A 22,495-nucleotide genomic window follows, 5' to 3' on the forward strand; every position below is an offset into this window, starting at 1 on the left:
TTGGCAGATTCTTATTATTTTTGATTCTGTTTTAGGTTATAAATAAAAAACCTCATGAAAGTCCACATAAGAATACTATTCATGCTGGTCCAAAATCCAGTTTTTTAAAGCATTTCACTGTTTTAGGAAAAGGCAATCACATATGCTGTCAAAAAAGCCATGTATAGTGGAACTCCACTTGGACAGAGTTGCGCTAGATTTCTTTCCAAAGCTTCTGAAACATCGTTCAGTAGTTTTAGAGCAATATTTTAGTGTTATTAAAGGCTTCTTGATGATTTGTAAGGTCAATATCATGAATAATTTTATTTTTTTATTTTTTAAGATTTTATTTATTCATGAAAGACAGAGAGGCAGAAACACAGGCAGAGGGAGAAGCAAGCTCCATGCCAGGAGCCTGACGTGGGACTCGATCCCAGGACTCGAGGATCACACCCTGAGCCAAAGGGAGGCAGGTGCCAAATTGCTGAGCCACCCAGGGATCCCCAATAATTTTCTTTAAGAGGAAAAAAAAGAATGAGTGGGTTAAAACCTCCCAAGTGATTGTATATATGAATTAGCAGCTAGAATAAATATTGAGTGCCTCAAGAGCCCCAAATCTTCACTAAATAGTGGTAGCTATATTATTACAAGTCATTGTAAAGAGAGGGAGAAGCAAATGGATTATGGAAAATCTGAAAAAAAAAATAGAGAAATGAAAAGATTTTTGTTCGCTTCCATCAGCTGTTATTTGGTGCCGAAGCTGTAAACCGGATGGTTGTTGGTAATCTCATGCTAAGGAGCACACTTAGGATTGATGGCCTCACTTGTCTTATCTTTTTGATCTTGGTGAGGTTTTACCACACAAATCATGGTTTTGGCATAACACTGTATTAAGTGAACACTCAGTTTTTGCTGATTAGATGGCAGATCACATTTGTCTTAGTATGTTGTTCTGTACTTTATGTTTGACTTCAAATGTAGAAGATAAAAATCTAACCTAGCAAATATTTGTATTTATTTTGGGTTGAAATTTGTGAGTGGCCTATACTTGGTGTCTTTATGGTTGTATTTTGAGTTAATTTATTGGGTGGAATGAAATTGCTAGAATTTGAACCGTTTTGGCCTTTAAAATTGGTGGCTTCTTGAGGTTATCACATAGGAAACTTCTGTGTACTACTCTGTATATTCATTCATGTGTTATTGGGCACATGCACATGGTTAGAATTGTGTTTTAACAGCAGTGTAGTCCGTCTGTTACAGGCGGTCTGTTCTGGGTTGGGCACTGTGGATACAGATGGGTTTGCCAGTCTTTTCCTTTTAGAGATTGGTATTGACTGCTACATCCTGCTGTTCAGCTGTGTTTTTGGAGGAATATTTTACCATAATTTCAAGATCCTTGTTTTCAAGGAGACCTTTTTTTTTTTTTTTTTTTTAAGATTTTATTTATTTACTCATGAGAGACATAGAGGCAGAGACATGGGCCTTGGGAGGATTCGATCCCAGGACCCTGGGATTATGTGGGACTTTATGAGGGCCTTTATGAGGGCCATGTGGGACTCGATCCCAGGATCCTGGGATTATGACTTAAGCCAAAGGCAGATGCTCAACCACTGAGCCACTGAGGTGCCCCAAAGAGGTCTTATTGATTGGAAATTTTAGTTAAACCAATTTGTCCTGAAACTTATTTTTGTACTACTTAAGGATTTATTAAGGAAATTGTGTATGTGATTTTGGGGGGAGAAGGAGTTGGCTATAGTTCTTAGAGATATTACTAAGATGGTATTTGTTTTTTTTCATTCTTACTCTCTTACAAGTGTACAGTGGACTTTTCCAGAAGCCAAAAAAAAAAAATGATGTGTGATATCTGATGAGATTCAGAGTAGATGTGCAAATCCAGCTATCTTTAAGTATGTCATACATTAAAGAGATTTGCAACAATGTAAGACAGTGTCATTCTTTTTATGAAATTTTACTTTGTTTTTGAAAATAGTTTTCATAAATTGTTAACATATGGTAGGTTTATTATATATAACAAGTTAATGGGTATTTTGAATTTTCTTAGTTCTGGTTTCTAGGACAGCAAATGTTGACAGGTATAACCCACATAGATGAAAGCTCTTTGAGGTACTTGTGAATTTTTAAGACTGTGTAAGCATCCTGAGATGATAGTGTTTGACCTCTTCTGTCTTAGAGTATTAGACAGAGTTTGGGAGTAAAGAAGGCAGGTGTGGACTAGCTCTGGAAGATGATACATCTGAGAAGGAAACTGGAGGGCTTATGGTCTCAGCAATACAATATTTGGAGATGGAACATGAGATCTTGGCTTTATCAGTGATAGAATTCTAGAGTTGGTGAGGGGGCTTTGTGGCTAGATTTTACTAGGTTCACACCCCCAGCTCTATTACTTACCAAGTGTGTGTGACCTTGAGCAAATTATTTAAACCCTATGTCTTAATTTAAAATAAAATTAGGATAGCATCTATCTTGCTTTGAGAATTAAATTGAGAATAATACAGGTAAATGACTAATGGTTGAGAGCACAGACTTGTGGATCAAACTTGGATTTAAATCATAGTTGTGCCACTAGAATCTCTGTGACCACAAGCAAGTAAGTTATTCTCTGGACCTTCCCTGTGTTTGTAAGGAGAATGATAGTATTTATTTGCAGGAGTCCTGAGGGTTAAATGATATAATGTACATGAAAGGGCTGCATAGCCCTGTCACGAGAATTAAATGCTCAAATAACATTGGTTGTTCCTGCCTAGTGCCCTGTGGCAGATAGGCATGCAGCAGTTTTGCCCTTACCCCCATTTGTTCGGGATTTGCCCATATTTTGCTAGAGCATGTCACTAAGGTTATGTTTATACAATTCAACCTTAAGTTTGTCTCCTTGATTCTTATCCTAGGCTATCCTAGAACCAGTATTCTCAGTTTTTGGTCCTTTCTGTCTGATTTTTCTAGATTTTGCCTTCAAGATTAGAAGCCTAGGTATTAGTTTTTCTTATTGCTGGTAAAATTGGCACTGCTTCTGTTGATACACCTGTCTCTTACAAAATGTTGCACTTTTTTTTTTTTAACTATCACATCTTCTTTCCTTGAATTTTAAGAATTATTTGCTTAAAATTACTCATCAAGAACTTATTTGCCAGGCTCTGAAGAGATAAAAATATTTAAAATATAAACACAGGGAGCTGTATTAGAGTAGGTGAGATGTTAAAAAAAAAATAGGGTGGAGTTAAAGATACTCTTATAGAAATATCTTCAAGGTTCGGAATAGCTCAAAGCAGGGAATGATAAGCTCCTGTGTTTGGGAGGGATAGGGGAGAAGAACCTTTTTGAAGTTGGATATCTGATTGGCATTTGAAGATGCCTAGAATCCCTAAGGTATCTGGAGGGGAGGAGAACAGCATTTCAGGCAGAAGCAACAGCATATGCTAAAGCCTGGAGTGTGGTGAGAGGTAAGTGGGAATTGGATAAGACTGGAGAGGCATGCAGAGGTTGGGTCAAAAAACTGTTTTGTAAATGAGTGTGGGTCTCCTCTGTGTAGTTCAACACATTTTTTAGCCTCCTTTATGTCAGCACAGTATCAGTCTACGGGTACAAAGATGAAGGAGATGTGGTTTTAGGACCTGGAGGTAAGTACTTGTATTTTTAGGAGGTCACACTGGGTGGTGTTTAGGCTGCATTTGAGCTGAGGGACAGCAGAAGAACATGGGTCTGAGACTGTTGGGTTAGCTCATATCTCAGGGAAGAAAGAGCCTAGGAAATTGAGGCAGGCAATTGAGAGGAAGATTTAGGTTGTTAAAATGGGCTGGGGGACTGGATGTGAAGGCTGGGGTTGGGTGGGAAAAAGTAAAGGATTGTACTCCTGTTTCTGGCTTTGAAAACTGGGGTGGGGATCATAGAGGAAGGACCAAGATGACAATTTCAGTTTTTAGTAAGATCCTTTGGGTACCTTGTTTTTTCCACTAGCTTTTTATTCTTTCTCTCCAATTCAGATACCTGTTTGAGAAATTATCATGAGTTGTAAGATACCTGCAGTAGTATCATTAGTTATTTATGAGAGTAGCCCTTGAACTCTACAGATCTACAGTTAGGAGTTAAGTTTGCTTTTTGGATTAGGATAGTCCTCTTTTGCAGAGGTTTTAATTTATTTTTTAAATTTTTAAATTTTTATTATTATTATTATTTTTTGCAGAGGTTTTTAAATGCTTGGTTGGCCACAGTGAAACTAGACGTGGTGGTGGTAGTTTTGCTGCTAAGGACAGCTCCTGAATGAGGTTTATTGTCTGTGTGAACTTTTAATCAGTCATGGTGGAAAAAGAAAACGAATAGTGATGACATTGAGAGTCAGAATGATTGAGGTTTAAAGTGAGCTGTAGCAGGTCTAAAGGAGACTTAACAATCTAGTACAAGGGGGCTGGTGGCTTTTATTAACAGAGAGTCCAATGTTTTTCATGTTTAGAATTCAACTAATAAACCTGGAAAAAACAGAAGGTAAGTAATTTACAGGGTGTGGTTAGGCCTGCCATCTCAGCCATAATTACTATTAATTTAAAATTTCAGAGTTTTGGGCAGCCTGGGTGGCTCAGCGGTTTAGTGCTGCCTTCAGCCCAGGGCCTGATCCTGGAGACCCAGGATCGAGTTCCATGTCAGGCTCCCTGTATGGAGCCTGCTTCTCCCTCTGCCTGTGTCTCTGCCTCTCTCTCTGTGTGTCTCTAATGAATAAATAAATAAAAATCTTTTAAAAAAATAAAATGTCAGAGTTTTTGTTTTTTTAAGGTATCAAATTATTGTGTTATTGTGTTTATATAACATCTTTTTTATATTTTTATTTATGATAGTCACACACAGAGAGAGAGAGAGAGAGAGAGTGAGAGAGAGAGGCAGAGAGGCAGAGACACAGGCAGAGGGAGAAGCAGGCTCCATGCACCGGGAGCCCGACGTGGGACTCGATCCCGGGTCTCCAGGATCGTGCCCTGGGCCAAAGGCAGGCGCTAAACCGCAGCGCCACCCAGGGATCCCGTTTATATAACATTTTAAATGTCATACATGCCTTGGTAGGAACAGAATCCAGGTTAAACTTGTATTTATTGTTATGCACAATTTTGCAGTGTACCTGTGGATAAATTGTTTGGATTGTATTCAGAGGGGAGTTTTTTCTTTGAGTTGTTTTTTTTTTTCACCTTTTTTTTTTTTAAAGATTTATTTATTTATTTGTTTGTTCATGATAGACATAGAGAGAGAGAGAGAGAGAGAGAGAGAGGCAGAGACATAGAGGAAGAAGCAGGCTCCATGCCTGGAGTCCGACGTGGGACTGGATCCTGGGACTGCAGGATTGCGCCCTGGGCCAAAGGCAGGCGCTAAACCACTGAGCCACTCAGGGATCCCCCTGAGGTTGTTTTTTTTTTTTTAAAGATTTTATTTATTAGGGCAGCCCCGGTGGCTCCGCAGTTTAACGCCGCCTTCAGCCCAGGGTGTGATCCTTAGAGGCCCAGGATCAAGTCCCACATCGGGCTCCCTGTATGGTGCCTGCTTCTCCCTCTGCCTGTGTCTCTGCCTCTCTCTCTCTAGCTGTGTCTCTGAATAAATAAATAAAATCTTTAAAAAAATAATAATAATAAAGATTTTATTTATTAGAAAGAGAGAGAGAGAGAGAGGCAGAGACATGGAGGGAGAAGCAGGCTCCATGCCTGGAGTCCGACGCGGGACTCGATCCTGGGCCTCTAAGGATCATGCCCTGGGCTGAAGGCGGTGTTAAACTGTTGAGCCACCGGGGCTACCCTGTTTATTTGAGGTTTTTGTTTTGTTTGTTGTTTTTGTTGGAGTTGTTTTTTTGTGGCATTCATGTAATGGCTTGGTGTTTTTGTAATAATTGGGGAATAGAAGGAAGATAGTGGAGTATATTTGAAGGATGGCAGTTGTCTGCCAATTGTATTGAAAGAATAGTACTGGAATAAAGTCTGAAAAGTAAATATTTTAAATTCTAAACTAAGATGTTTGAATATTTTCTAAGCAGTAGAAAGTTGAGGGAGGGCCAGTGATGGGAGAGAGGGTGCCATAGAATCATAGTTTTAAGCTTGTATATAGGACCAGAAATCATTCCAGACGACTTTCCAGTTCTTTACAAAGAATAGCTCTTTTTCCTAAATTTTGCAAAAGTGTAATGAAAACTCAACTTGAGGAAGAATAATTTGAGAGTGGTACCTAGGTTAGTTGTAATTTTAAGGCATAAATTCCAAATATAAGAGGCCATTATATTAGTTGGAAAAAGGCAGGTAAAGATCTTAGATACAGGTACACTTAATGAAAGTAATGCCTGTAAAAATGAGGGATGCAGTGTAATTATATACATGGTTGTGAAACTTTTGTTTGGTCCCTTAGTGGATTAAGCTCCACAATCATATATTTCTTATTTATTCTTTATTCCTAGCACCTGGCAGAGTACTTGGCACATAGAAGGTGATTAGAAAGTATTTGTTGAATGAATGATTCTGCAGAGAAAGCTAGCTAATGAAGCATAATTCAGATGTGCTTAGTTGCTTTTGGATTTCTCTTCTAGGAAAACCTGCTTCTGGATCATGAGAGAAAGAATGTTTAGTCCAGGTCATTAGTGTAATGTGCTAGAGCTGACGAGACACTGGGCGATGCCAACCTTGTGGGGTGATAGATGCTGGAGTAAATGTCCCGTGTGCAGGGGAGGGGAAATGGTGAATGTGTGCTTTTGTTGGGAAGAGCTTACAAAGGCTCCACCACATGGCTTGAGTTTGCTTGTCAGCTTGGTGGAGTAGGAGTTTAAGGTGAAGCTTGTTTGGTGACAGGATTAGCACATACTGAGAAACTACGCCTTAGAAGTAGGTTTGCTCTAATCAATTTAGGACCTTATAGGGTGGCCTGTGTGTAAGTGGATGAAGAAAGGTGAAAACGTGGTTGGCTAAGTGTAGATTGTAAAGGACTTTGAAGTTTGGACGTTAGGCAGATGGGCCATCTTATTTTAAGCAGGAGAGTGGACGGACTCCTTCTGGGACTCTGGAAGGTAGATGTAGAGGAGATTGTTTAATACTTGAAGCTGAGAAATGACGAGGGGCAAAATGAACCAGTAGCAGTGAAAATGGAGAAGAGAGATTTAGAAATCCTAAAGAGGTAAAAATCATTGGATTTAGTGAAAAATTGGATTGGAAGAAATAAATTGACACTAAGGTTACTGTCACTACATTTTCAAATATAATTGACTCTTGGGACAATGCCTGGATGGTTCAGCAGTTGGGCGCTGCCCTTCGGTTCAGGTTGTGATCCCGGAATCGAGTCCCACATCGGGCTTCCTGCAGGGAGCCAGCTTTTCCCTCTGCCTGTGTCTCTGCCTCTCTCTTTCTCAATCTGTGTCTCTCATGGATAAATAAATAAATCTTTTAAAAATATATAATTGACTCTTGAACGATACTGGGTTTCAATTGCATAGGTTCATTTATATGTGGATTTTTTTTTTTTTTACAGTACAGGTATGTAACTGTATTTTCTCTTACGATTTTCTTAACATTTTCTCTAGCTTTATTGTAAGAATACAGTATACTACATACAACATACCAAATATGTGTTATATGTTTATGTTATCAGTAAGGCTTACAGACGACAGTAGGCTCTTAGTAGTTTTCGAGGAGTCAGAAGTTACATGTGGATTTTCTACTATGTTGCTCAGGGGTCAACTGTATACTCTAACTTGTAGCTCTGAGAGGAGCCTGTTGAGTTGAATAAAAGGGTTTTTCTGGACATGAGTTTATTTCTTCCTGGTTCCCTTCCTTCCTTTCCTCTGTCCTTCTCCTTTTTTTCCTCCTTCATGTTTGAGAAAGAAGTAAAACATAAAGAATGGAGGAGAAAATGTAAAAGGGAAAAGAGAGAGGTTAAATTTAGCGTTTTATTTCGTCAGTTGAGAATGGCTGTAACTCCCATTTCCTTGAAAAAGATCTGGCCAATATAATTAAAATAAATTCTTTAACTTCAGAGTGCCTTTTAACAAACATTTTTATATATAGCCAAAATAACATGATTTCATAATTACTCATTAATATTTTAAATATGAACTGGGTATTAAATGTTTTTCCAGCTGTTCACAAAATGTCTTTCATTGCTGATTTGTAGATCCTATATAGGGACCATTTATTGCATCTGATTATATCCCTTAATTCTCTTTAAATCTAAAGTAGTCCAGCTTGTTGAAGGCAGCAGACCAGTTATCTTGGAGGATCCTGCATTCTCATTTTGTCTTATTGTTTCCTTGGTGTCATCTGGCCAATTCCTCTAGTTCTTAAGGTAAACCTGCTGATGTGTACTTCATGTTCTGTGATGTCGTTTTATTGAGAGACTCAGTATCTGGTTAGTGTTGCGAAAATTAATGAAGCAGGTAACCTTTTATTTTCCTCCTTTGAACATTTTCTACCTTACAATCAGAAAACAATTTGGGTGATGGTATTACTTTAGCATTACACCACTGCCAGTGATTCATATAATGGTTTTAACACAATTTGTAATCCTTGCCCAGAAAAGGAATTACAAAATGATGTTGCCTTTTTTTTTTTTTTAATTTTCATTCTTCATTTATTAGTTGTCATTCTTTTGTAAAGCAGGACTGTTGTTCGACTGGAGCTGTCTGGTCACCAGAAATGTGGTACCCGCTGAAAAGATGAACACTCAAATATTTCTCTTTAGTTACCAGTTTTCTTAGTTTAAAAGCTGCCTCAGATGGTGGCTGACATGCACCTATTATGGCTTTTCCTCTCCTCTCCCCTCCCCTCTTGCTTTTTTTATGTCTTAATTAGTGCTGTAGTTTCCTTCTACTAATCCTGCTTGCTCTGTTTTCTGCAGCACTAATAATGATCATGTTATTCAAAAGTTTTTGATTCAGTGGATTTCATTCCATTATAATTATGATTCTTTTTGCTCAAATTGTCACAGCTTCAGCCAGTGAGGACCCCTTTTAGCTGGCTCCTGTGTCATATTGACTTGTGTTCTTGGCACTAAAGGATGTGTCAGGCTTTACACATTTTATACATTTCCTGCCTCAAACTTGTGATTGGCCATTTTACACAAAGAACTTTGCTTTCTTGGTAGTAGAGGTCAAAACTGAGGATTAGGGGTGTTATTATTCCAGAAATAATAATATTTCTAGAACATGTCAGTGTGTCGTTAAAAACAAATTTAAAGTAATGAGTTCAGGGGCGCCTGGGTGGCAGAGTCCGTTAAGTGTCCAACTCTTGATTTTGGCTCAGGTCGTGATCTCAGGGTCCTGAGATCGAGCTCCTCTCTGAGCGCAGAGCGTGTTTGTCTTCTTCCTCTGTCCCTCCATTGTGTGGGCTCTGTCTCAAATCAATTATAGAATCTTTAAAAATATAAAATCATGAGTTAATACTGATATTCTCAAGTCAATTTGTTGTTTTCACTTAATTTCCTTGATTTATAAATGTTTTCTTACCCTGAAAATCTTGGGTCCTAACATCTTTAACCTAAGTATACTTATTTCCTTAATCCTAAACTGTGAAGTGAACAACTCAGTATGATACCAGTAGTTAATATTCTTTTCACAGCTGCATGATTTTCCATAGTATGGCTGCATAGTAACTCATTTAACCATACAGTCTTATTAATGGTCACTTAAATTGTACTTTTATCATAAACAATACTGTAATGAGCAATTCAGAAAAGTACATGGGGTTGTATGTTGTTGGTAATTGCTTGTCTGAAAATGTCCTTTTGTCTTCACACTTGACCAAGTGTTTGAGTTCAGAATGTTTTTAGCTAAGGGAAAGTTTATATAAAGTGAAATATATAGACCTTAAATGTATAGTTTGAGTTTGATAAATATGTATATCAGTATAAATCACCCTCATTTAAGATACTGAATACTTTCATCAATTCCTATAAGGGCAGGCACTGTTATCACTGCAAATTCATGTACATGGAATCTTTTGGGTCTTTTTATATTCGGTGTAATGTTTGAGATTCATCTATATATGTGTATATGTGTATGTATCAGTTGAATTTTTTTTATTTGCTAAGTAGTATTTGGATATATCATAATTTGATTTTCCTTTCATTGTTGATGGTTTCAGTTGTCATTTTTGACAACTATGAATAACACTATTATGCACATTTATATAAATGTATTTTCTGGAAGTACATTTTTTATTTCTCTGGTAAATACCAAAGGGTAGGTATACTGAGTTACAACTTAGGTAATTATTCTCTTAGATATTACATTATCATCTCTTGTTTTTCCATAAAAAAGTGTGTTTGAGTTTTGCCAACGTTTGCCTTTTGTGGGAATTATGTTTATGTATTCTGTGACTTTCCTTTACTGCCTAATCTTGTTTTAGAGATTCTAATATTCAAATACTTCTTCCCCTGATAGATCTGTACTCTTTTTATTTCAGTTTGTGTTGTCCCATAGTTGACTTCTTTATTTGTAATTTTTGTTCATCAGTGTTTTCTTTAGCTTTAAGCACAGGAAACAATTTTTTGCAGAATATTTTTCTATTTCTGTAGTTATTTCTTTTTTTTCTCTTGTAGTAGTGATTTTATATGATCATTGTGCTGTGTGTTACACTTATGTTTGACCAGTCAGTATTGACTTTTTATTCAGATATGGCGTGGGTGGGTTCTTAGGCACTTCTGTTGGTTTCCCCTCAGATTGAAGATTAGGTATGGATTGGGAGAGGCAGGCTGTTGGCACACCTTTTGACTATGGAACGTTATGATTAGTGGATTTCAGCTCCCGATTGACAGTTTTTGTAGTTACACACTCTTTTCCCATGGGGAACGTTCAGATATTTGGTTGTCCCCAATTTTGATTGTGAGTATAAGTTGATTCCTGGCAGAAAAATAGACCAGAGTCTCCTATCCCTTTTCTTATGTCCCTGTCTCCAGTGGCTGTTCCAGTCTTAGCCAAAGAATGGTTAAAATTGATTTACTATAAAGGCTGTAACTAGGGATCTAGGAATCTTTTTGGAGCTGTGAGATGATGTAGAACTTTTTGCAAGGACCTTTGTGAAGGTATTATTCTAGTCTGCTTCTCTAGTTGTTTTTTCTCTCTACCTTAGATTCTGATAAAATCCCTTATAAACCCTCCTTATGATTCCTCTCATAGCCCCCTCACTGCGTCTGTACACACACATACACAGCATTTCTCGAATTGTAGGGTAGAGAATATGTGGATTCCAAAATTTTTTTTCCCCTATTAGGATGACAGTTTTTCTAAGTTTGTGCTATGCAGATAGAGTACTCTTAGTTTAAATGCTCCAGGATAGTTTTATTAGTTATGTTGTGGTTTGTAACTGCTTTGCAACACTAACTTTCCCACAATGGTTATAGTTCTGTATTTTTAAGCCATTTCTTAAAATGTTTAATTATGAAAGCATATCTTTCTGTGTTGGTAAATAATGTTCTGTTTCTTTAAGGTGAATAATTATTCTAAGATAATGAAAAACTTTCTCTGAGATTTACAGTGGGGATGGATTTTATGCTGCCAGGATCAGTTAGTGATGCCTGGCATTGGATTGGAGGAATAGGGGATTATGAAAAGTCAGGTGCTACATACCTGCTGACTCTGGCGTAGCTGTTTTTAAAAGTCTTTTGTAATCATTGGCAGTTTTCAAGTCTGTTTTGGAAACCTTTTAGTCTTTTTAGATAAAAATATGGTATGTCACTGCAGATTGTTTAGAGGAGAGATCTGCTTGTTGATTTCGAAGTCTTGGGAAACATTCTAAATTGTATGCATTCTTACATCTTTTTCTCTACCAATGCTATGTTTTTGTCATACCCCCCCCCCAAAAAAAAAGTGGGAGCAGGGTGTTGCTCAGTGAGCAGATGTGTTCCTCTTGCTGCTCCAGGAAAAAGTTTGTCCAGTTTGCTACTTTTTTTTTAATTTTAATTTTTTGACTATAGTTGACACACAGTTATATTAGTTTCAAGTGTACAGTATAGTAATTAGACAATTTACATGCTATCATTTCTTATATGCTGTCATAATCCCCCCCCTTCCAAATCTTTACTCTCAGGAATTGGAAAATAAAGATGATATCCTTGCTGCATCCGAGTTTAATGAGCTGTCTCTTAATTTTAAGGCCACCCATGCCACATTATGAAAAACCAGGAAAAGGAGTGGCTGGCTACCTAGACAAAATTATGACTCTGGTGCAATGATACCAGGTCCATTGCCTGGTTTTCAGATTTCTTAGTTCAGTAACACTTCTGTCCATTCTCTGAAGTGTGATCAAACTCTAGACCTTGATTTAAACTAAGTAGGCTTGCATGAGGTTGATAAATCAAACTTCTCAACTTTTTTATTTCCTCTAAAGATTTTATTTATTTATTCATGAAAGAGAAGAGACATGGGCAGAGGGCGAAGCAGGCAGGGAGCCAGATGTGGGACTCCGGGATCATGCCTATAGCTGAAGGCAGGTCCTCAACCACCGAGCTGCCCAGGCATCCCCAGACTTCTCAACATCTACTGAGAAGTCAAATGATTAATAATAAGACCAAAATACTAACCTTAGCCTGACAGAGCCAGTTTCTTATATTGTTAAATTCTTTTGGGAAAAGTCAATGAAGATCAGATGGTTTTGTTTTGTTTTGTTTTAAGTAGAATTTAGTTAGAATAATAGTGTTTGGGTGATCTTAAGGGCTGGTCTCATCAAGCTCTGGTAGCCTGACACAACACTTTATATTTTCTAGGTTATTACTGAAATATTCATATCATTCAGAAAGGACACTTGCTTTGCCAGATTGTCCCTCTATTCAGGAACAGTTTCTGACTTTATAGCTAGCTCTCTGTATTAGGTATTTTGTATCATCAGTGGAAAAACTTTAGTCATTGTGTTTCTATTTTCAAGAAGTTAACGTATAAGAGAACAGTTTGTTTTATCAATAATATTTAACAAAACAAAAAATAGATGTGTTATTTCTTGTGCTGATGATTAGTCTCACCATTTATATTTCTTCAAGCAGCCTTTTAAGGATTATTTTACCTCCTGTGTTTTGACTACCCAATCAAAGCCCATTTCTGTTTCAAAAATAGCTTCACTTCCATCAGTAGGGAGGCAGCAAAGCATAATGAAAGTTGCTTTGACTTTTTTCCAGTCTTTTTTTTTATTGTGGCAAATACACTTGAAATTTACTATCTTAACCATTTTAAGTGTAGCATTCAGTAGTATTAAATACATTCATAATGTTGTGCAACCATTACTACCATCCATCTCTGTAATTCTTTCATAATCTGAAATTACCGTTCTACTTTAGTACCTCATGTAAATGAAATCATACAGTATTTGTCTTTTTTTTTTTGTAATTGGCTTATTTCACTTAGAAACTAGCTTTAACTTTTAATCAGACACAAAGCCTGACTCTGCTGCTTCTCAGCCTTAAAATGCTGGTTAAATTGCTTAAATCTTTTTTGGGCTTCAGGTTTCTGTCGGTAAATGGAGTTAATTCTGACTCTGCAGAAAGAACTAGCAAAAGACTAAATCTAGTGAGATAAAAGGAAAACCAAGATAAAAGATCCTGGAAGCCAAGTGAATAAGTATGTCTACAAATGAGTGATCATCTACATCAAATACTGATCATAGGACAAGCAAAAGGAGGTCTAAGAAACAATCATTGGATATAACAATATGAAGTCACTGGTTTTCTTCTTGGCAGTTTTTGGTGGAACGTTAAAAGCACACACTGATTTGAATAACTGGGAAAAGAGAACTAGGAGACAGAGCATATACAACTCCTGAGGATAATTTTTTTTTTGTGAAGAGAATGAGAAAATATAACTGGTGGGGGAGTTGGGGTCAGGACTTTTAAATAGAGAGGATAATACCATGTATATGTATATTGAAGGTAAAGATCTAGTATAGAGGGAAAAAGTGATGTAGGAGAGAATCGCCAAGTAAAGTCTTTGAATAGGCAAGGTGATGTGGTGGGGTTGATTGTTCAGAGGGCAGGCTATTTGTCCTACTAAAAGAGAGTGTAGATGGGTGGAGGTGGGAGTTCATCGAAAGGCCTCTTGCAGTGGTTTTCTGTTTCAATGAGAAAATAGATGTAAGAAAGGGAAGATGGAGGAATACGGGTTAGAGGTTTGAAGAGCAAAGTCGTGTAGAAGGGACTAGGAGAATTTACAGTTGATTTCCTGGCAGTGTAAATAGTCTACTTGAGGTAAATGATTGCTGACTTGCTCACTTTAAGTTCACATGGTGATAGGTTTTTCTCCACCTGTATTTAGTAGGTATCCAGAGTAGGTGGAGAGTTGGCTAAAGTGGATTTGGGTTCATCCCAATGCATAAGGTGAAGTGAGACTTGGTCAAGGAAATTTGGGGGATATACAAGGATGTGAGACTTCATTTCACCTAAATATTTTGAAATGCACTGATAACATAGGTTTAAGGAAATAACCACAAGTGAAATGAACAGTAGTCTTTCAGTATCAACTTACATTTAGTACTTCTCATTGTCTGATTCTCAGAAATGTCTTTTACACTTGGTTTATTCAAATTATACTCAAACAAGGTATATATAGTGCATTTGATTGCTTTGTCCTGTAAATTGTTTAATCCATGTCAATTGCCTCTCCTCTTTTTTTGTGTGTCATTTATTTGTTGAAGAAATTAGATCTTTCTCATGTAGCACTTTCCATATTCTGCATCTAGCTGGCTATATTTTTGTGGAGTTAAGATTTAAAAAAAATTTAATTGTGGTTTAAATATAACCAAATTTATGTCTTAATTCCTTTTAAGCATACAGTTCAGTAGTGTTCAGTATGTTCACATTGTTGTGTCTTGTGTTATTTTTAACATGTTCCTCTATTTTGTTCAGCTGGCACTGGAAGTAGTAGGGCTTGATAGGATTTATGTTCAGTTTTTTATTTTTAATATGTTTGGATGAGGTGTCAAGGGCATTGTAGTATTGGCACATATCTCATCCTAATGATGATATTGACCATTGGGTTGAAGTCTCATAGCCTTAGTTATCCATTGGATTTTTTTTTCATTAGGGGTTGCGAAATAGTGATTTTTCTAATTATCTAACTCTTTATGCATATATTAGCTGGAATTCTGTTAAGAACATTCCCTTACCTAGTTTCAGCCAGAAATGCAGGATAAATGCTTGATTCTTTCTTTTCCCAATTTTTAGGTGACGGAGTTTTTTTTTTTTTTTTTATTGAAGTTTTGAATTCATGCAGTTTGTAATGACTCACAGTCATTCTTTTGATGTTCATGTGGTCTTACGGGTGGCCACTGGGAGCTTCTTCATGCAGTCTGTTGTGTCTTCCACAGTCACAGCATCTTTGTTAGCACCCAGCCCTTTTTTGTATTTTTCTGATCCTGGGCCTGAAATCCTCCATTTCTCCTAGAAATGCCTAGTTCTTTTTAATGGGAAATGGTATTTAGAGATCATAATATGTGTATTTACTTTTAAAAAGATACTGTTTTCAGTTATGTGGTTCTTCAGAATGCTGATTTTTTTTTTTTTAACTCAACAGGCATGCCCAAAGAAAAATACGAACCCCCTGACCCTAGGAAGATGTACACAATTATGTCCTCTGAGGAAGCAGCAAATGGAAAGAAATCACATTGGGCAGAGCTTGAAATAAGTGGTAAGACATGGCACATATAAATTTATGGTATGGAAATCAAGATATGGTAGAAAATTAAGATTTCTAATGCCAATGCACAAAAGAGGCAATGTTCTATTTTGCTAGTGCTAATTTATCTTAGAAGTGGGAAGGTTCAGTGGAAATAACATGGTTTCAGTCAAAGTTCAAAACCCATTCATTACTTATTCTTTCAGTATAAGTGTCTTTCTATAAAATGTGGATAATAACAAGGATGAAATGAAAAAACACTTGTGAAATGCCTGGTGCACAGAGGTTTGTTCTGATATGTAATTCTCTGATAAAGTAGAGTCAAGCTTTTGTATTGTCAAATTACAGATTCCAGTGGGGTGGGAAATGCCTATCCCTAAGTATAGGTTATGTAATAGATTTGTTTCTCCTTATTTTCTTCATTTATTTTTCAGTCTGAGTCTCCAAGGATGGCCTTATTCAGAAACATGAAATCTTAAAAGAATTTAAAGCATATCCCAAAGTTCCCTTCCACCTTAATGGCAGTCTAGACATAGTCAAAGAAATAGATGAGCCTCCAGAGATATCCTCATCATTCCTGCCAGTGGACATGCAGCTTTTTTAATACTTCAGAGGTGGAAAAAGGACATTATAACCTCTCAAGGCAACCAGTGCTATTTTTAGTTTTTATTTAGTTTTTTTTTTTTTTTAATTTTTAAATTTTTATTTATTTATGATAGTCACAGAGAGAGAGAGAGAGGCAGAGACACAGGCAGAGGGAGAAGCAGGCTCCATGCACCGGGAGCCTGATGTGGGATTCGATCCCGGGTCTCCAGGATCGCGCCCTGGGCCAAAGGCAGGCGCCAAACCGCTGCGCCACCCAGGGATCCCTAGTTTTTATTTAGTTTTATTTTAGTTTTGTATTAATGTTGGTCTGATTGGCCTCCCCATACTTTTCTTCCAGTCTGCCTTGATTTTTGCCTTCTGAAATAATGAAGAACACATTTTCTCTTCTTTTTTTCTGACTATCCTGGATTTTTTTTAATTTTTTTTATTTAATGCGGCAAACATACTGAGCATGTGCTGTGTGTAAAACATTTTGCCAGGTACTAGGTATATGGAAGATACATAGATGGGGAAAAAAACACAGTCCTTGCCATTCTGGAACTTATGCATATTAGGGAGTGAGAAGAATAGAATATACTTGTATAGATAACTAATAGACAAAATATAACTGCCATTCTAGATAGAAAAATATTTACAAGAAGCCAAAAAGGAAGTAATGATAGTAATATTCTTCCCTTGTCAGCTCAAAATTTCTGGTTAACCTATTCAGTAAACCTAAACATTCCCTGGGATATGCACATTAATCTGGTTTCTCTCTCTTGGTTTTTAGAATGCTGGTGGTAATTAAGTTGAGTTTCTGTTTCATAGAGTAGGTGTGGTAGTGTAAAATTTTTCTTTTTTTTCCCCCCTCTCCTGTCATATTTGACTTTCTGGGTCAGAGACATCCCAAAGGGAAATACACTTTCTGATTTATCAGTTACCTTCAGAGCTTAGGCAATCACCCATTCCTGCTTTCCCCTTTTAATTTCTTCAGGTTTGTATTTAATTGTATTTTTCTCTTTTCAGTCTGTATTAGCAGTTTTTGAGTTGTAAGTCATTTGTTTGTAGGGAAGTTTCATTTTTCTAGTAATGTCAGAATAAGCTTAGAAAGTACTTACTTAGGGGATCCCTGGGTGTCTCAGCAGTTTAGTGCCTGCCTTTGGCCCAAGGCGTGATCCTGGAGTCCCAGGATCAAGTCCCACATTGGGCTCCCTGCATGGAGCCTGCTTCTCCCTCTGCCTGTGTCTCTGCCTCTCTCTCTCTGTGTGTCTCTCATGAATAAATAAAATCGTTTTTTTGTTTTGTTTTGTTTTGTTTTGTTTTGTTTTAAAGAAAGTACTCACTTAGATTATATCTCTGAGGTTATGGGGATTCTCCACTGTTTCCTCTCTCTACTTCATGTTGGGAACTCCTTGGCAAATTTAAATAACTTTTCTGCTTACTGTGAGAAAGAAATCTTTATACAAGACAGGAAGGAAGTATCATGTTAGTATCATGGAAGATAAACTATTGGTTGAAATAGGTCAGTAGAACAGGGCTTTGTAATAAAGCCACTATCAGGAAGGTCACTTTATTGTCTCAGCCAGTCTTTAATACATAAGCTCCAACATGTATAAATTGTCAAGGCTGACTTCAGTTCATGCAAAGACAGTTCATATACTTTAGCACCAGTTCTTTAAGATTCTGTGATGCAAAGTCCTAGGGACCTGAGGTCATTGACTCTTGGACCCTCAGTTTTCTCATGCACTCCTCTGGTTCCAGGGGGAATGGGTGGTGAGTTCCTTTTGCCATTTGGAGGTAAGCAGAAAAGCCAAATGACTATTAATCATTTACCTTTTAATTTATTTTTTTAAAATAAAGATTTTATTTATTCATGAGAGACACAGAAAGAGAGGCAGAGACATAGACGGAGGGAGAGGCAGGCTCCTCACAGGGAGCCCAACGTGGGACTCGATTCTGGGACTGGGATCACACCCTGAGCCAAAGGCAGATGCTTAACTGCTGAGCCAGCCAGGCATCCCAATCATTTACTTTTTAAAGAAAGCCTTTTGAATGAAACACATAAAACCACAAAGACAAATCTATTAATGAATTATTATAAGGCCTAAGCCTTGTAACCACTGTCCAGGTCAAGAATTCCAGCTCTGTCCATCGTGACAGCCAATCATAACCACCTCCCTGCTCTCAAAAGTAACCATTATTTTCTTACTTTTCCAGTAATCACTTTCTTTGTTCCCTTACAGCTTTAATACCAAATTGTGTGTATCTAAGCATTATGGTTTAGTCCCCATCCTCTTTTTATTTAGTATGTCTTAATTTACAGGTTCCCTCTCTGTGTTGAACTTGGGGTGGTTTGACTTTTTCACCACAGGTTCTGTTTTGCTTACGGAGACTCATGCAGTTGAACATGTTTTTCATCCCCTACAAATGGGCATCTGGATGCAGAGGCTTGGTCAGGCTCAGATTTGACCCCTGGGCAGGGCTTAAGATGATGCTTGTTTTTCCATCAGATTACAGATAAAATCTGAAGGTCTTTTCCACTAATGTTCGGTGCCTAGAGCCATTAATTCTTTTAGGGTTTGCTAAATAGTGATACTCTAATTCTGTCATTTTTTTCATTAAGTGAGCTGCATCTATAAAAAGATGCTTTTCCTTATTTATTGATGACCCAGGATACAGTTTATATAGGAAAGGCAGAAAAGAAAGCTTGTTCCTTTAATTTACTAGTTTTCAAGATAAATTGTCATCCTTTGAGGGTGATTAGTTAGGTTTTTTTAAAGTGTCATTATTAACTACTGTAGCTAAACATTTGGGGTGTAGATAATAAGTTGTAATTATTACTTTATTTTGTTGCTTAAATTGTCTGGTTGTTGACTAATGGGAGAGCTTTTTAAATGATTTCTGAGTTTCTGATACTACTCTAATTGTCTTTAGTAGTTTCCTCGCTATGTGGTATAGCAAGATTTTCTTGGCTCATCTTGTGTATTTCTTGCCTCAAACCTGGAATAATATTTTTTCCAAAAAATCTGTTTGTCTTTTTTTTAGTTGGAAATGATATTTCAAGACCAAAATATCTGTTGCTAGGGATGCTTGTTGCTATTGGGTGGGTCATTGTTTCTAGGTGTTTCCACTGGACAGAGCTAGGAAATAGGACTATATATATCTTCATATGTGTGTGTATTATATAATATATATAGAGAGAGTTGACATATATTTGTATATGTATACATGCTTAATATGATAAAATATTTTTAAATATATAAAATACATTTGTATATTTACAGTTACAAAATGTCTTATAAAAATATACTGATACTTTTGATTTGTATTTAGAATAACAGGGATTTTATTTAACCTTTTCTATAATTACATGTGTATCTCCTTTAATACTGCATGTCCTAGTTCTCAGGGATATGGGATGATGGAATTTGAATATCCTGTAATTACTTATTTGGTTTATCCCATATTACATTGCAGTCTCAGAATAACAGTACTAAAAATACTACCACTAATATGAGTACTGAAAGCAGGTAGAACTGCTTGGAATATAGTTCCCATTCTCCACCCCACTCCTGTTAAATAGTTGTACTCTATATTGTGAGAGTGTAGTCATGACATACTATCAGCCTTCCCATTTAATGTGGATACAATCCCCACTTGGACTTTGTTTTGTTAGTAAGTATATATATTCAGTGCCTCCCACTAGTTCATTTATCTCTAATAATTTTGGACTTCTGGAATCTTGTTTTCTAGATGTTTCCTTAGGCAGGGCTCATGGTAGGAATATTCTCTGAGTTTCTTGCACATTAATAACAGTTTGTATCTTTATATTCAAATGTCAGTTTGGCAGAATATAAAATAGGTGGCTCACATTCTTTCCTGAAATATCCTGAGTATGTTACTTCCGTTTTGCGATAGGTTTTGATGACAGTTCAGTTTTCTTTCACTTATTAGTTAGTTGCTCTTTTTGCCTACATGCCCAAAGGATTTTTTTTTTTTAAGTCAGTAATTTTATTGGAATATATCTTGGTGTTGGCTTTGTTCTACCTTTATATTCTCGGGTATGGTATATTAAGAAAAACATGTACGTGTGTAGTTTGAATTTTTTTTCTTTTAATTTCAGGACAGTTTGGGTAATAACTATTGGTATGCTGGTTCCTTTGGTTTTTTTTAGAGATTTATTCTCTAAATTTGCATATTTGTCTCGAATCGTTTTTAAAACTTTTTTTAAAAAAAAAATTAAGGTATAATTTACAGGAAGATAAAAATAAAATACAGTAAAACTCACCTTATTGTTGTACATTTATATATACACAGTTGTATAACCACCACCACAGTTACAATATGAGTTTCATCACCTCCAAAAAACTTCCCCATGTATCCCCCCCCCCTTTTTTTTTTTTAAGATTTTATTTATTTGAGTTAGGCAGAGAGCATGAGCAGGGGGAAAGGCAGAGAAAGAGGGACAAGCAGATTCCCTCCTGAGCACAGAGCCCCATATGGGGCTTGATTCCAGGACCCTGAGATTATGACCTGAGCCTAGGTCAGAGGCTTAACTGAGCCACCCAGGGGCCCCTAACTCCCTTTTAGGCAGACTCTGCCCCAGCTTCCAGCTCCTGGCATCCATTGTTCTGTTGTTTTTGTTTTTTTAATTAAAAAAATTTTTTTTAAAGTTGACTGACTCTACACCCAGCATGGAGCACAATGTGGGTTTTGAACTCAGGACCCTGAGATCAAGACCTGAGCCAAAATCAAGAGTCGTATGCTTCTATGCTTCGCTGACTGAGCCACTCAGGCATCCCTAAAATATCCTTTATTTTTTTAGAGCAGCTTTAGGTTCACAACAAATGTGACACAGTGTGGTGGATGACTCCTCCACAACCAACATCCTCTACCAGAATGGTGCATTTGTTACAGTTAGTGACCCTACATTACATTAATAGTGACTGACATTATCATCCTAAGTTCATGCTTTACCTTAGGGTTCACTCTTCGTGCAATACATTTTATGGGTCTAGACAAATATATAATGGCATATATCCACCATTATAAATCATAAAGAATATTTTCATTGCCCTAAAAGTCCTCTGCTCTGCCGATTCGTCTTCATTCCCTCTCCCTTAACCCCTGGAAACCAGTGATCTTGCTGTCTCCATAGTTTTGCCTTTTCCAGAATGTCACATAGTTGGAATCATATAGTATGTAGCCTTAAAGATTGACTTCTTTCACTTAGTAACATGCATTTAAGTTCCTCCATGTCTTTTCATGGCTTGATAGTTCATTTCTTTTTAGTGCTAAATAATATTCTATTGTCTGGATGTACTATAGTTTGTTTATCCATTCATCTACCGAAGGCTATTTTTGTTGCTTCCAAGTTTTGGCAGTTATGAATAAAGCTGCTATAAACATCCATGTGCAAGTTTTTATGTGGATGTAAGTTTTCAGTTCTTTGGGTAAATGCTAGGGAGTGTGACTGCTGGATCATATGTTAAGAATATGTTCAGTTTTGTGAGAAACTATTAAATTCTTCCAAAATGTCTGTATCGTTTTGCATTTCTACTGGCAGTGAATGAGACTTCTTGTTGCTCCACATCTTTTCCAGCATTTCATGTTGTCAGTGTTCAGGATTTTGATCATTCTAAATGGTATGTATAGTGGTATCTCATTATTATTTTAATTTTTCATTTCCCAGATGACATGATTAAAGAACATCTTTTCATATGTTTATATACCATCTGCATATTTACTTGGGTGAGGTGCGCACTTCTTTTGCCCATTTTTAATTGTGTTTTCTTATTGTTGAGTTTTTTTTTTTTTTTTATTGTTGAGTTTTAAGAGTTCTTTGTATATTTTGGATATAGTCCTTCACCAGATAAGTCTTTGCAAATGTTTTCTCCCAGCCTGTGGCCTGTCTTACTCTCTTGACAGTGTCTTTTACAGAGCTGAAGTTATTAATTCTAATAAAGTCCAGCTTATTATTTCTTTCATGGGTTGTGGTTTTGTTTTGTTTTGTTTTAAAGACTTTATTTATTGATTCATGAGAGACCCAGAGAGAGAGGCAGAGACATAGGCTGAGGGAGAAGCAGGCTCCTCATGGGGAACCTGATGCAGGACTCAATCCCAAGACCCGGAGATCATGACCTGAGCCGAGCCGAAGGTAGACGCTTAACCACTGAGTGACCCAGCCATCCCTGGGTTGTGCTTTTGATGTTATATCTAAAAAGTCATTGCAAATCTAAATCATAGATTTTCTTCTGTGCTATATTCTAGGATTTTTATGGTTTTGTGTTTTACATTTTAGGTCTGTGATCCATT

General features: G+C 36.9%; 1 protein-coding gene across 4 annotated transcripts in view; it reads left to right on the plus strand.

Moving 5' to 3' along the window:
• CNOT6 (CCR4-NOT transcription complex subunit 6) overlaps positions 1 to 22,495 on the plus strand; it is a 68,577-nt gene that overhangs the window by 7,923 nt on the left and 38,159 nt on the right. For all 4 annotated transcript variants that reach the window (XM_072728838.1, XM_072728839.1, XM_072728840.1 and 1 more), the window contains one exon: positions 15,494 to 15,607. In XM_072728838.1, the coding sequence (XP_072584939.1) occupies positions 15,496 to 15,607 (112 nt within the window). In that variant the 5' untranslated portion in view covers positions 15,494 to 15,495. Of the gene's footprint in view, positions 1 to 15,493; positions 15,608 to 22,495 lie in introns of those variants that run through there.

Source organism: Vulpes vulpes, chromosome 12 (genome assembly GCF_048418805.1).
Source record: "Vulpes vulpes isolate BD-2025 chromosome 12, VulVul3, whole genome shotgun sequence".
Taxonomy (NCBI): domain Eukaryota; kingdom Metazoa; phylum Chordata; class Mammalia; order Carnivora; family Canidae; genus Vulpes; species Vulpes vulpes.